The sequence below is a fragment of the Hemicordylus capensis genome, chromosome 6 (genome assembly GCF_027244095.1).
Source record: "Hemicordylus capensis ecotype Gifberg chromosome 6, rHemCap1.1.pri, whole genome shotgun sequence".
Classification (NCBI taxonomy): domain Eukaryota; kingdom Metazoa; phylum Chordata; class Lepidosauria; order Squamata; family Cordylidae; genus Hemicordylus; species Hemicordylus capensis.
In genome coordinates, this window is record NC_069662.1 from 78,205,719 (window position 1) to 78,219,275 (window position 13,557).

A 13,557-nucleotide genomic window follows, 5' to 3' on the forward strand; every position below is an offset into this window, starting at 1 on the left:
AACATTTCAACAATTAAAATTAAAAAGTTAAAACTATTAAAACACAATTAAAACAGTATCTAATTAAAAGCCTGGGTGAACAAATGCATCTTGACTGTCCTTTTAAAAGTTGGGGAGGCTCTTATTTCAGCAGGAAGTGTGTTCCAAAGCCTCGGGGCAGCAGTGGAGAATGCCCGTCCCTGAGTAGCCACCAGATGAGCCGGTGGCAACAGCAGACGAACGTCTCCAGATGATCTCACTGGGTTTTTTGGTTCATAGCGAAGAAGACACTCTCTTAAATACCCAGGGCCCAAGCCGTTTAGGGCTTTATAGGTTACTAGTATTTTTAAGCCCGTTAAAATAACGGGCGCTAGTACCTTTTTCTTCTTCTTCTTTATTCCTTCTTCCTCTCTCTCGCCCTCCTTTCCTTGTTGTTGTTGTTGTTGTTTGTCGGGCAGCCGGGCAGAGAGTTCCGCTGCTGCCGCCACCCAGAGTTCTCCCCAGTTCCCGCTGTGCCGCTTGTTCGTCGCTGTGGGCGGCGGGCGGAGAGTTCTGCCGCTGTCGCCACCGTTGCAGTGGGCGGCCGGGTGGAGAGTTCCGCTGCCGCCGCTGTCCAGAGTTCTTCCCGGTTCCTGTTTTGCCGCTTCCCGCCATTGCTGTTTCTGCTCTCCCGGTCCCCCCGCGGGCCCATTTGTTAACTCTTTACTTTTCTCCCCGCTGTTTTTTTTTGTTCCCCGCTGCCCTCCCGGTTCCCCCGCTGCCGCCTCAGCCCTCCCGGTTCCCCCGCTGCCGCCTCTGTCCTCCCAGTCCCCCTGCTGTTGCTCAACATGGCCACCCGTGTCTGGACGGCCGTATCTTTCTCGGCCGTTCTGAGCATGCACTCCGCGCATGCCCAGAACTGCCGAGAAAGACACGGGCTGGAAAAGGACACGGGATCACACTCAAGGCTTTTATTATAGAGGATAACCAAAACCTTGTACTCTGCCCGGAGCCAGTGTAGATGTTTTAAGATAGGAGTGATATGGTCTCTCCAAGAGGACCCAGAGACCAATCTGGCTGCCGCATTCTGGACTAACTGCAGTTTCTGGACTACGTACAAAGGCAGCCCCACATAGAGCGCATTGCAGTAGTCAAGTCTGGAGGTGACCAGCATATGTACTACTGTTCTGAGATAATTTATCTCAAGAAATGGACGCAGCTGGCATATGAGCTGAAGCTGATAAAAGGAACCTCTGGCCACTGCCTCAGCCTTAGACACCAGGGAGAGTTTTGTGTCCAGAAGCACCCCCAGACTGCGTACCTGTTCCTTCTGGGGAAGTATGACCCCATCCAGAACAGGCAAATCAAAATCATCTCCCGAGTTCCGACCCCACACAATAAGTACCTCCGTCTTATCTGGATTCAGTCTCAGCTTGTTACCTCTCATCCAGCCCATCACTGTCACCAGGCAGGCAATTAGGGAGGTTATGTCTTCTCCTGATAAAGTTGACATGGAGAAATAGATTTGGGTGTCATCAGCATACTGATAACACCCTGCACCAAATCTCCTGATGATCTCTCCCAGCGGTTTCATGTAGATGTTAAACAACTTCGGAGACAATATGCAGCCCTGAGGGACACCATACCGAAGTTCAGTTTTTGAAGAACAACAGTCCCCGAGAGACACCATCTGGAATTTGCCTGAGAGATAGGAGTGGAACCACTGCAAAGCAGTGCCTCTCACCCCGAACCCACTCAGACGCTCCAGAAGGATACTATGGTCGATAGTATTGAAAGCCACCGAGAGGTCCAAAAGGACCAACAGAGTCACACTTCCTCTGTCAATTCTCAATTGGAGATCATCCATCAGGCCGACCAAGGCAGTCTCCACCCCATAGCCCACCCAAAAGCTGGTCTGAAACGGGTCTAGATAATCAGTTTTATCCAAGACTGCCTGGAGTTGGGAGGCCACCACCCTCTCAATCACCTTGTCCAGCCATGGAATGTTGGAGACAGGCCAATAGTTGCTCAACTCTGACAAATCCAAGGCAGGCTTTTTCAGAAGTGGTCTAATAATTGCCTCCTTAAGACAAGGAGGCATACTGCCCTCCCTCAGAGAAGCATTTATGATCTTTACGAGGCCTTCTACAAAATCTCTCTGCCAGATAGTATTAGCCACGTCAGGCAAGGGTCAAGAGAACAGGTGGAATGCTGTATCGCTCCAAGCAGCTTGTCCACATCCTCACGAGTCACAAACTGAAACTGATCCAGCCTAACCACATAAGAGGAGTTGCTGGACACCTCTGATTCAGACACTGCAGTAATTGTGGAGTTTGAATCCAAGTCAGCCCGAATATGAGAGATTTTATCCATAAAGAAATCATTAAACACATCACAGCGGGTAATAGATGGTTCCAAATTCTGATTCAAGGGAGGAGGGACACTCACTAGCCCTCTCACAACCCTGGACAACTCCACTGGATGTGAACTTGTGGATCCAATATGGGCCGAAAAGAATTGCTTCTTTGCCACCCGTATAGCCAGAGCATAGATCTTCAAATGTGCTCTATGTTTTAATCTGTCAGATTTGAGTCGAGTCGTCCTCCACTTGCACTCCAGTTGTCTACCTCGCTGTTTCAGCCCCCGTAGTTCTTCCGTATACCAAGGGGCCAATTCTGAAGCAGGTCGGGGAGGACACTTAGGTGTGACCATGTCTACTGCCCTGGTGAGCTTGCTGTTCCAGGTCTCCACCAGGGCATCAACAGGATCACTGGCAGAGCCAACACTAAATTCCTCCAAGGCTTCTTGGAACCCTATTGGATCCAATAACCTTCTTGGGCAGACAATTCTAATGGGCCACTTGCCCCTGCAAAGGTGGGATGTGACTGTGAGTCCAACCTTAACCAGATGGTGGCACATAATTTTGTCTCCCAATGTCATTATTTGTCTGTTGTGATGACAGGGCTTATTATGGAACTACTTTCTTGGTTATAGTAATGCTTCAGGGACTTCCCCCATACCTGTCAGGTATACTGTGGGCTGCATTAGAAAATCAAGGGTGGTGTGCTCACTCTCCTTTCCTTGGGATGCTACTGCTGCTCACATATGAATGGAAGGGAGACCATGCCCTGGTTCTGAAGGCAGTGGATGCAACTAGTGTGACTTTCCCGAGGCAAACTCTGTGGTACATTAATGTGCTTTGGCACACAGTTGCCTTTGGTCAGTGGGGTTGTAGTCTTCAGGTCCTTCCCAGCCTTAGGGCTCTATTGGTTGAGGGCCAATTCACATGTTCCTTCTTGAACTCCAATATAAAATGTGCCCAAGTTTAAACAGCTAATTTCTTACATGATTTTATGAATAGCATGAATGTGTTTTAAGTGGCCATGTGTATTACCTGGTCAGTTGAACATATGAAAACATAGAACTCAAGTTGAAAAGGCAAGATCTACTCGGACCAGTTTGTTGGCCGTGAATGGTGCGCATTTATTCAAATAGTCCTGTAAGTGTGCATTGAGTCTGATAGAAAAGATGTTGACTTTTCACTTCCGGGTAACCTTCTGATAAAATGTTTCTGAAAATAACTGCTCCTTTCAGCTTGGTACTTTATAACACTTGGCAGCCTTTGAGTCAAACCAGGAGTTCATTCCCTGCTTGAAAGCTTCTGAAGCATTTCCCAGCCCTGCAAGCATGTTGAAATGTTCTACTTTTTCTTGGGCAAAGGGTGGTGTTCCTAACCTTGGGCAAACATAGTATTGTGTTATATGGAGTGTGTGTTCGCACATGCGCATGTGGTCCTCATGCGCTCACAATTGCAAGGTTGTTCTTACTAACATTTATCAAGATACCACCTTGCATTTGAAGCTTTGAAGTTCTAAGTATCATTTCTCTCAGACTGGCAGACTTTGAGGAAAATAAAATGAATTTTTGGTTCCTTTTTAAAGTTAGGAAGGATTGATTTCCTTTCTGACCAGCCTGTCTGGAGTTGCCCTTGGTTAGTGCTGCTTTCCCCCAAATAGGGAATTCTCTTTAGATCAAGTAAGTTTCAAGGCTAGATTTAGCTGTGTCGGTGTTGTCACGGTCAGCAGGTGTTTTTTTTAAACTTGACAAATTGAACTGAAAAAAAAAATGGTTTACACATAAACGCTTGTAAAATCGAGGTACATTCTATGGTTAACAGCTGGGCATTTGGCATAACAGAGATATATTTGTGGCTACTGCACAATATTTGTCTGTGTGTTTTCTGTAGTTGATGTACATCTCTTTAGCTGTAGCATTTCAGAGAATCTCTGTTCATTTTAGACTATTTTTGGATTAGAGAACCTACAAAAACATTAGAAAGCTCTTATGAGAGAGCCAGCGTGGTGTAGTGTTTAGAGTGCTGGACTAGGACCGGGGAGACCCGAGTTCAAATCCCCATTCAGCCATGAAACTAGCTGGGTGACTCTGGGCCAGTCACGCATCTCTCCGCCTAACCTACTTCACAGGGTGGTTGTGAAAGAGAAACTCAAGTATGTAGTACACCGCTCTGGGGTCCTTGGAGGAAGAGCCGGATTTAAATGTAATAATCATAATAATAATTTGAAAGAGATGTTTCCTTGCATTAAATTTTGTTCCAGAAGTCACAATCTCACATTGCAGAAGTAAAGCAGTTGGTGTTAAAATGCTATTTTGTTAGTGATTTCATGGCTGCTGGAAGTTTAGACACATCTGAAAATATTCCATGCTTATTTTTATTTATTTATTTGTGCATTGGACATGCAAGGGTTTTATACTCTGACAGATGTATTATTTTTATGGTTCTGCTGCTTTGGAATTGTACTTTGTATTGGTGGAATGTTAAAGAAATGAGACCAAGTTTCAAATCTCTACTCAGCCATGAAACTCGTTGGGTGACTCTTTTAGCCTAACCTGACCTCACTGAATTGTGAAGAGGAGAACATGGGATAATCTACATGGATGTATCCCTGAGCTCCTGGAAGCAAAAAAGAGAGGCAAATGTGAGAAATAAAGGAATAAAAAGAAAATGTTTTGACCACTTGCTGTTAAAATACAAATACTGTAATGAATGAATTCAGTTGGCAATTATGGTTCAACTAAAGGTCCTTACAGTAATAAAAGACAAATGTTACAATTAATTCAGACACTTCTGTATTCAAAATTTTACCACCACCACCCATAAATCAAATTGACAGATCACTATGACAGTTTACCTAATTTACTTGGAGATAAGCACATATCAGTTCCTTTATACCAGCTGTTCATACAGCCACTTTACAGGTAATAAAGATTCATTTTATGATTTACTATTTCTCAGAATAAATTGTAATTTCACTTGCTTGCTTATTTCCTTCAAGCCAGCCAATAATATGGAGGTGTCCAGCAGGTCCTCTTATGGGATTAAAGGTAAAGTGTGTGAGTCCGTGTCGACTCCTGGCAACCACAGAGCCCTGTGGTTGTCTTTGGTAGAATACAAGAGGGGTTTACCATTGCTATCTGCCACGCAGTATGAGATAATGCCTTTCAGCATCTTCCTATATCACTGCTGCCTGATAGAGGTGTTTCCCATAGTCTGGGAGACATACCAGTGGGGATTTGAACTGGAAACCACTGGCTTGCTAGTCAAGTCATTTCCCCACTGTGCCATTAGGTTTCTAGATTGGATCATTTTCAGTTTGTGACTTCTGAGGAAGTGGACAAACTTCAGGCAGTGAGTCCCACAACCTGTTCTCTTGACCCTTGCCCAACTTGGCTTATCTCATCTGATAATTATATTATCAGAGAGGGTCTGGTGACTATTATAAATGCTTCTCTGAGAGAGGGCAGGATGGCTCCTTGTTTTAAGGAGGCTATTATTAGAACACCTTTGAAGAAAGCTACACTGGATCTCTCGCAGTTAGCTAATTACAGACCTGTTTCTAATCTTCCGTGGTTGGGCAAGGTGATTGAGCGGGTGGTGCCCTCTCAGCTCCAGGCAGTTTTAGTTGATGCTGCCTAGACCCATTTCTAGACCAATTTCAAACTGGCTTTCGTGTAGGCTATGGCTGTGGTCAATTTGAAAGATTATCTCCAACTGGCTATTGACAGAGCGAGTGTGACTCTGCTGATCCTTTTGGATCTCTGTGTGGCTTTCAATACCATCAACCACGGTATCCTTCTGGACCACCTGAGGAAGGTGGGACTGGGTGGCATTGTTTTACAGTTGTTCTGTTCCAACCTCTCTGGTAGATTCCAGATGGTGTCATTTGGAGACTGTTGTTCTGCTAAGCGAGAACTGAAGTGTGGAGTTCCACAAGGCTCCATATGATCTCCAGTTCTCTTTAACATCTACATTAAACTGCTGGGAGAGATTATCAGGAAGTTTGGTGCAGGGTGTTATCAGTATGCTGATGACACCCATGTTGACCTCATCAGAAATGGCATATCTTCCCTAAATGCCTGCCTGGAGGCAGTAATGGGCTCCATGTGGGATAACAAACTGAAGTTGAATCCAAATAAGATGAAGATACTGACTGTGGCGGGCCAGGACCCAAGAGATGGTTTAGATCTGCCTGTTATGGATGGGGTTACACTCTTCCTGAAAGATCAGATACATAGCTTGGGAGTGCTCCTGGACCCAAAGCTCTCCCTGGTTTCTCATGTTGAGGCAGTGGCCGGGAGCACTTTTTATCAGCTTCTGCTGATACGTCAGCTACGTCCATTTTTAGAGGTGAATGACCTTAAAACAGTGATACATATGCTGCTAATCTCCAGGTGTGACTACAATAATGCACTCTACATGGAGCTGCCTTTGTACGTAGTCTAGAAATTATAGTTGGTACAGAATGCTGCAGCCAGGTTGGTCTCTGGACAGCACAAAAGGACCACATAACACTAGTTTTAAAAGAACTGCACTGGCTGCCAATATGTTTCCTGGTGAAATACAAAGTGTTGATTATTATCTATAAAGCCCTTAATGGCTTGGGTCCAGGTTATTTAAGAGAGTGCCTCTTTGGTCAAAACTGTGCCACCTCTTACAATCTTCTGGAGAGGTCCGGTTAAGGTTGCCACCAGCTTGTTTGGTGGTGACCCAAGACCGGGCTTTCTCTGTGACTGCCCCAGGACTTTGGAATATGTTTCCTGCTGAAATAGGAACATCTCCTTCTCTGTTTGTTTTCAGGAAGACCCTCAAGACTCTCCTGTTCTTGCAGGCTTTTAATTAGAACTAATTTTAATAATTTTAATAACTGTTTTATGTGATTGTTTTTATTGTGTATTTTAATCTGTGTTGACTTTTAAATATTTTAAACTTTTTACTCTGTCTAGAGATATACATATCAGGTGGTATAAAAATATGATAAATAAATAAAATAGATACATTCTGATAAAAAGGTTTTGCTGCACAGATTTGGTTTTGCATAGATCAAACGTTATTAAAAAGTAATGGGAAAGATATGCTTTTTGTTCAACATCTGGAAACTGTCTTGCGCATCTTAGAATACTGACTTATCAAATACTGAGAGGGTGCAGTGTGAAAAGGCAGAACAATAAATGTGCTGATGACTCTCAGCACCATCCATCCTTGTAAATAGGCCACTAGCATGGGGAATATGATGGAAGTTCAATTTCTTCTACATCTCTTGCTGTGGATGAACTTCTTTCTTTAAGTTATTTAATTAAAAATACATTTGGTGCATCCTGGGCTTCAGGTGGGTTCTTTACTCTGCTCGGTATTGGAGACATAAACTACCAGATATTTAGCTTGCCTATCAGGAACATAGGAAGCTGCCATATACTGAGTCAGACCATTGGTCTATCTAGCTCAGTATTGTCTTCACAAACTGGCAGCAGCTTCTCCAAGGTTGCAGGCAGGAATCTCTCTCAGCTCTATCTTGGAGATGCTGCCAGGGAGGGAACTTGGAACCTAGATGCTCTTCCCAGAGCGGCTCCATCCCCCGAGGGGAAGATCTCATAGTGCTCACACTTCTAGTCTCCCATTCATATGCAACCAGGGCAGACCCTGCTTAGCTAAGGGGACAAGTCATGTTTGCTACCACCAGACCAGCTCTCCTCTATCAGTTATAGAAATGCCAGTGATATGGTTTTGAATAGCAAATAATTTTATCAATTTAGTAAAGTTATGTTGGGAGTACATTCCAGTAATTTGGAGAAAAGGTCAGAGCAAAGGTAAAATATTGGAACAGAAAAGCATGTGTGATATTACTGAACAAACTGATGAGAATGTTTCATGTCTGGCATAAAGGATAGCAAAGCTGCTACTTATCCCATTCCATAGAGGGAAGGGCCACAGTTCTGGCCACTCTTGTAAGCTGGTATTGGCAGCAGGTCTACATGGAGTGAGTGTGGTGTAGTGGCTAGAGCAGGGGTGGGCAAATTTGGCCCTCCTCCCATCATGATGGAAGTTGAAGTTCAGCAGCAGCTGGAGGGCCAAGTTTGCCCACCTCTGGGCTAGAGTTTGGGATTTGAATAGAGAGACTCGCATTCAAATTCCTGCTCAGCCATGAAGCTCACTGAGCTCCTTAGAGAAAAGGCAGGATTAAAAAAATGTGATTGATTCTGATGTCTGCTGTACATTTTTCTATATTGTGTTCATGTTTTTTGCACAACTTTGATGTGAAAGAGCTCCTAGTTAGACTGTTATGGTGAATACTACTAGGAGAAGCTTACAAAAGTAAATTGCCTCCTGTTGGGTGTCTGTCTCCTTAGTTTGCAAGCAACCATATCAGTACCAAGAAGTACATGTGACCACTGTAAGATATTCCCCTTAGGGCAGGGTTTCTCAACGTGTGGGTCCCCAGATGTTATTGGACTTCAACTCCCATAATCCCCAACCCCAGTGGCCTTTGGTTGGGAATTATGGGAGTTGAAGTCCAGTTACATCTGGGGACCCACACGTTGATAATCCCTGCCTTAGGGGAATGGGGCTGCTCTGGGAAGAGCACCTGCATGCTTACATTCAGAAGGTCCCAGATTCCCTCCCTAGCATCTCCAAGATAGGCTGGGAGAAAACACCTGCCTGCAGCCCTGGAGAAACCACTGCCGGTCTGTGTAGACAGTACTGAGCTAGATGGACCAATGGTCTGACTCTGAATAAGGCAGCTTCCTGGGATCCTAAGAAGATGCTTCTGCAAGGATGCTCATGGGTGTAAGTCACTTCATGAGTGTCACACACATCCTGCAGCAGCTTCATGGGTTACCAGTCTGCTTCTGGGCTAGATTCAAGGTGATGGTATTGACTTTTAAAGCACTACACGGCTTGGGGCCGGGGTACCTGTCGGTCATCCATGTGAACCTGCCAGGGCCCTCTGCTCATCATCTCAGGCCCTGCTCATTGACTCGCCACTAACAGAGATCCAGTTTGCAGGGACTAGAGACAGGGCCTTTTTGGTTGTGGCCCCTCAGCTTTGGAACACCCTCCCTGAAGAGCTTCACCATGCTCATTCCCTCAGTGTTTTTAAAAAACAACAACTAAAAACACATCTTTTTAAAGAGGCTTTTTAATGCTTCATCTTTGGTTATATCTGGTAGGTTCTTTAGTGTTTATAATTCTGAATTTTTGGCTTTTAAAATAACTTTTTATTTCAAACCTAATTCTGATTGTGGACGCTTCTTTATAAGAAATTTCTGATGCCTAGAAAGGGTTCTACAAGGCTACCTGACAAAGCTGTCTCATTTCTTCTTCTTTACAGCCAGATCACTCTGATTCTTTTGTGAACCATGTAACCAGAACAGTAAGTTTTCTTTTTTCTAACCCCTTTGTTCTTTGCCAGAATTATGATTCAAGTTGATGGTTGTGCATTTTTATCTTGCTTTGGGATTCCCAGAACTGTACAAAAGTTAACTACATAAGACAGACGATTCTTGTAGATCTACAATGTAATAAGACAAGGTTAAGAAGAAGAAGAAGAAAGAAAGAAACACAGTAAAGGAAGGGTAGGAAGAAGCCAAGTGACTAAGGCTCAATTAAATAGGTTTTCAGGTGTTCCTTAAAAAGACTGAGTGAGGGACCAGTGGCAGGGCATTCCAGAGTGATAACATATAAAGAGATAAAAGGAAAGAAAGAAAGCAAGAAAGAAAAAGAAAAGAAAAGAGTCAGACACAGGTTTGCACCTCAGTTTGCACCTCAGGTTTGCACCTCAGACACAGGTTTGCACCTCAGGTTTGCACCACAGCTTTCTAGATCTAGGCCCTAGAAAGCTGTGGAATTATTTTGTCAAGTCCTTTTGAAGCTGCCAAGAATTCTCTTCTGGTTGAATGTGGACCCACCTTAAAGTGCTCTCACCAACCAAGATTCCCTGTTCTCATTGGGCAGATTCAGATGGTAGCTTTTTGCCGTCCTTCAGTGCAAAATCAGGAGCATAGGAAGCTGGTTCCTCTTATTCTTGCAATACCCCTTTTGGAAAACAGGCATGCAGACGACACACCCTATGCAATTCCCTTTCAGTGGTGGGGCCAGCATTTGCTCTAGCAGCTTGTCATCACATGTGTAGGCGTTGGATGCTCCGTGTCATTCATCTGATTCCGCTAGATTAGAACCACTTGGGATGCCCAGCTATTGCTTTTCTCTATCTCTCCCATACGCTTTCAGCCAGGTTTGTCTTTTGTGCAGAAGAGCCGAGCAGCTGCATTATTTTGGGTCTATCCCTGGTGCCTTGGCCTTACCATATAAGATCAGGTGTTCCACTTTACAAAATCCTGCAGCAAGTACTTCTAAGACTTCCATATAACTAGATATGGAAACGTGAGCAATTCTTCACTTGAGTAACTTGGGAAAGACTTGAACACAGTATATGTGATGTCTATCAGGGATGACAAGCCCTTTCAACTGTCCTACTGCCCTTTTACATCCCACTTGTATCACTTGATTTCTCAAGACTTGATGACTCATGGCTGAAGGTAGGAAGTGGTTGACTTCAAAGGTTCTTATGATTGCGTATTGAGATTTTCTGAGGATGTGATGGTTGTTCTTGTATTTTTCCTAGCCATTCAGTGTGTAGAACCAGTGAGTTGGATAGAAGTATAAGGTGCTCTTGAGAAACCATCATCTGTGGTTTGCTGTCCTCCCTAAAGGGGGTGACCATGTTTCTGCTCTTTGCCCTCCTTCCTAGTTTCAGAGATGTAACCAAACAAAGATGGCCCCAAGTAGGATAAGAATTTTTGCCCTTTTAAATTATTATTCTTTTTAAAAAATCAGAATGGCAAATGCTGTCTGTCCAGTGACAATTTCCTGCATGTGTACTATGTGACTGCAGAAGCATGAAACAGACACAACCAGGTCTTTCTCCCCAGATGACTGTAGAAGCAACTATTTGAGATAATTATACTGGAACTGGGTAGATTTGAAAAAGAGAACCTGTGTCTTTCCAGGCAGCCAGGAGTAGTTTTGAGTAGTAGCAGTGACTGTCCAAAGGATGTATCTGCAGTGTTTCTAGCCAGTAAGCAAGGCCAGAAATATGTGAGCTGATCAAACACACACACTTTCTGTAAGCTTGATGAAGAGATGAAGCCTTCAGTATAACACAGGGAGAAGCAATACCCTGCATATTATTTTAGCTATTTGTCTTGGTACCCGGTCATCCGTTGTTCTCCATCTTTCATCCCACAACATCTTCAGTAAGCACTGAACTGGTCAGCAATAGGTGTAACACACACACACACACACACACACACACACACACACACACACACCCCTAGGAAAGGCTTACTAGTTCAGTCATAGAATATATTATCATAATGCCTGAGGTCCCAGATTCAGTCACCAGTATATTTACCTAAAGGGAGCTGGGGAAGACGTTTCCTCAAGACTCTGTAAAGTTGCTGTCAGTCACAGAAGGCAGTAGTGGGCTGGATGATCTAATGGTATGAGGTAGCTTAGTTTAAGAACATAGGAAGAGGCCTTATATGGAGTCAGATCATTGGTCTATCCAGCTCAGTATTGTCTACCCAGACTGGCAGTGATATCTATCTATCTATCTCTGTCTGTCTGTCCTATGTGCCACAATAGAACATTATCGTAAATTATTTTTTTTAAAGTTTTGTAAATTGTGGATGATGCAAGTCATTTCATGGTACTAGAGAAAGACATGCTGTTCTGGTAGCTCCAGGTCTTAACACTCACATCAGTTTTGGAGGATGAATTCAACTGAAGGAAGACCGGGAGGGTGCACGGCTGGGGGAGTCAGTCATGTGACTTGCCTCTGGGGGCCCCCAGACAACTTGCCCTATTATAGTTACACCACTGCAGTGGTTTCTCCAAGGTAGCAGGCAGGAGTGTGTCTCAGCCCTATCTTGGAGATGCCAGAGAGGGACCTTGGATCTTCTTCATACAAGCATTCAGATGCTCTTCCCAGAATGGCCCCACCCCCTAAGGGGAATATCTTACAGCACTCACATGTAGTTATCCATTCAAATGCAAACCAAGGCAGATTCTGCTTAGCAAAGGGAACAATTCATGCTCGCTACCACTCCTCCCCTAGTATGTTCATGAGAATGTACTATCACCTCTGATCAGTATGTTTAGTTCCCTGAAAAGACATTGCAATCTTTTTTGTCTGTTGTACTTTGCATGGAGCACCCAGGAAGATGAATAGCACAAGAAAAATCTCAGTTTGCAGGCCTTACCTCTTCCCAGTTAAAGGGCCCCTCGAAAAGTGTCCCCCCCCCAAATCCTGGAGGCAGGACTCCATGTTTATGTAATGATTTGCGTCTGGAGTATTGTGGCCTGCTCCTTTAACTCTTCTGGTTCTGCGTGAGTTGCCATATGTACCAAGGAGGTGGGGGAGTGAGTTTGACCTTGGCTTGTCTAATAAGCAACTAGAGCAAACAAGAAAACCTCAGAAGTTTTCAGACATGGCACAAAGAAGCAAACAGCTCTCAGCTAACAATAGAAAATAGCCTGCAATTATGTCACAGAGATTATCTGGTGAATTATTTTTTGTTGTTACATTGAGAAGCAGTCTTTGTAACTGTTCATTCAGCTGGAGAAGCTTAGGAGGAAATATTTGTTTTTATGTAGCTAGATATGTGCCGCTTGAGTCAAGGGGGTGTATCAAGAGGAAAGAAAGGGCAGTGCATGTTTAATTGACTGGAAGCTTGGCGACCACATCATTTAAGCATTTCTTCCCAGGGTTGAAATAGCAGCAAAAGCCAAAATAGTCATCTGTGAATTTAAAACAATGTGAAATGGAAAGCTCTCACCCCACCCCCATCCCAAGATCATTAAGCTCACAAACTGCAGGTGGTGAAGAGAGTCACTGGCACAGCAAGCAGGTGACAGCAGAGTTATTCCAAGCCTGAGCAATGTGCTTGCTTTATTGATTCATCAAATTTTATACAACCTTTCATTAGGCGTTCCAAGACGATTCACAAAAGTTAAAATACAATAAAACCTTAAAATCAGTTAAGCAGTAAACGCCCTCCCCCCACAACCAACCATAAAAAAGACAAACATAAGCAGGAGAGCTGAGAAATCTGGCAGCCCCCTAAGGAGTAAAAGCCTAAACAAATAAAAAGGTCTTTAGTTGTTGTTTTTAAAGCAGCCACAGATGTCAAAGAGTGGACATGCACTGGCAGAGCATTCCAGAACCTGGGGGCAACAACAGA

The 13,557-nt window shown here is 44.0% G+C and overlaps 1 protein-coding gene across 8 annotated transcripts in view; it reads left to right on the forward strand.

Annotated features, from left to right (window-relative positions):
• The window catches only part of TNS3 (tensin 3), a 420,724-nt gene that overhangs the window by 216,331 nt on the left and 190,836 nt on the right, over window positions 1-13,557 (forward strand). For 7 of the 8 annotated variants that reach the window (XM_053262003.1, XM_053262000.1, XM_053262001.1 and 4 more), the window contains one exon: window positions 9,645-9,686. The exons of the other annotated variant lie outside the window; for it this stretch is intronic. Coding sequence is in view for 4 of the 7 variants with exons in the window: in XM_053262000.1 (XP_053117975.1) it covers window positions 9,645-9,686 (42 nt within the window). In the remaining 3 variants the exon portion in view is untranslated. The remainder of the gene's footprint in view (window positions 1-9,644; window positions 9,687-13,557) is intronic. 8 annotated transcript variants of the gene reach the window in all.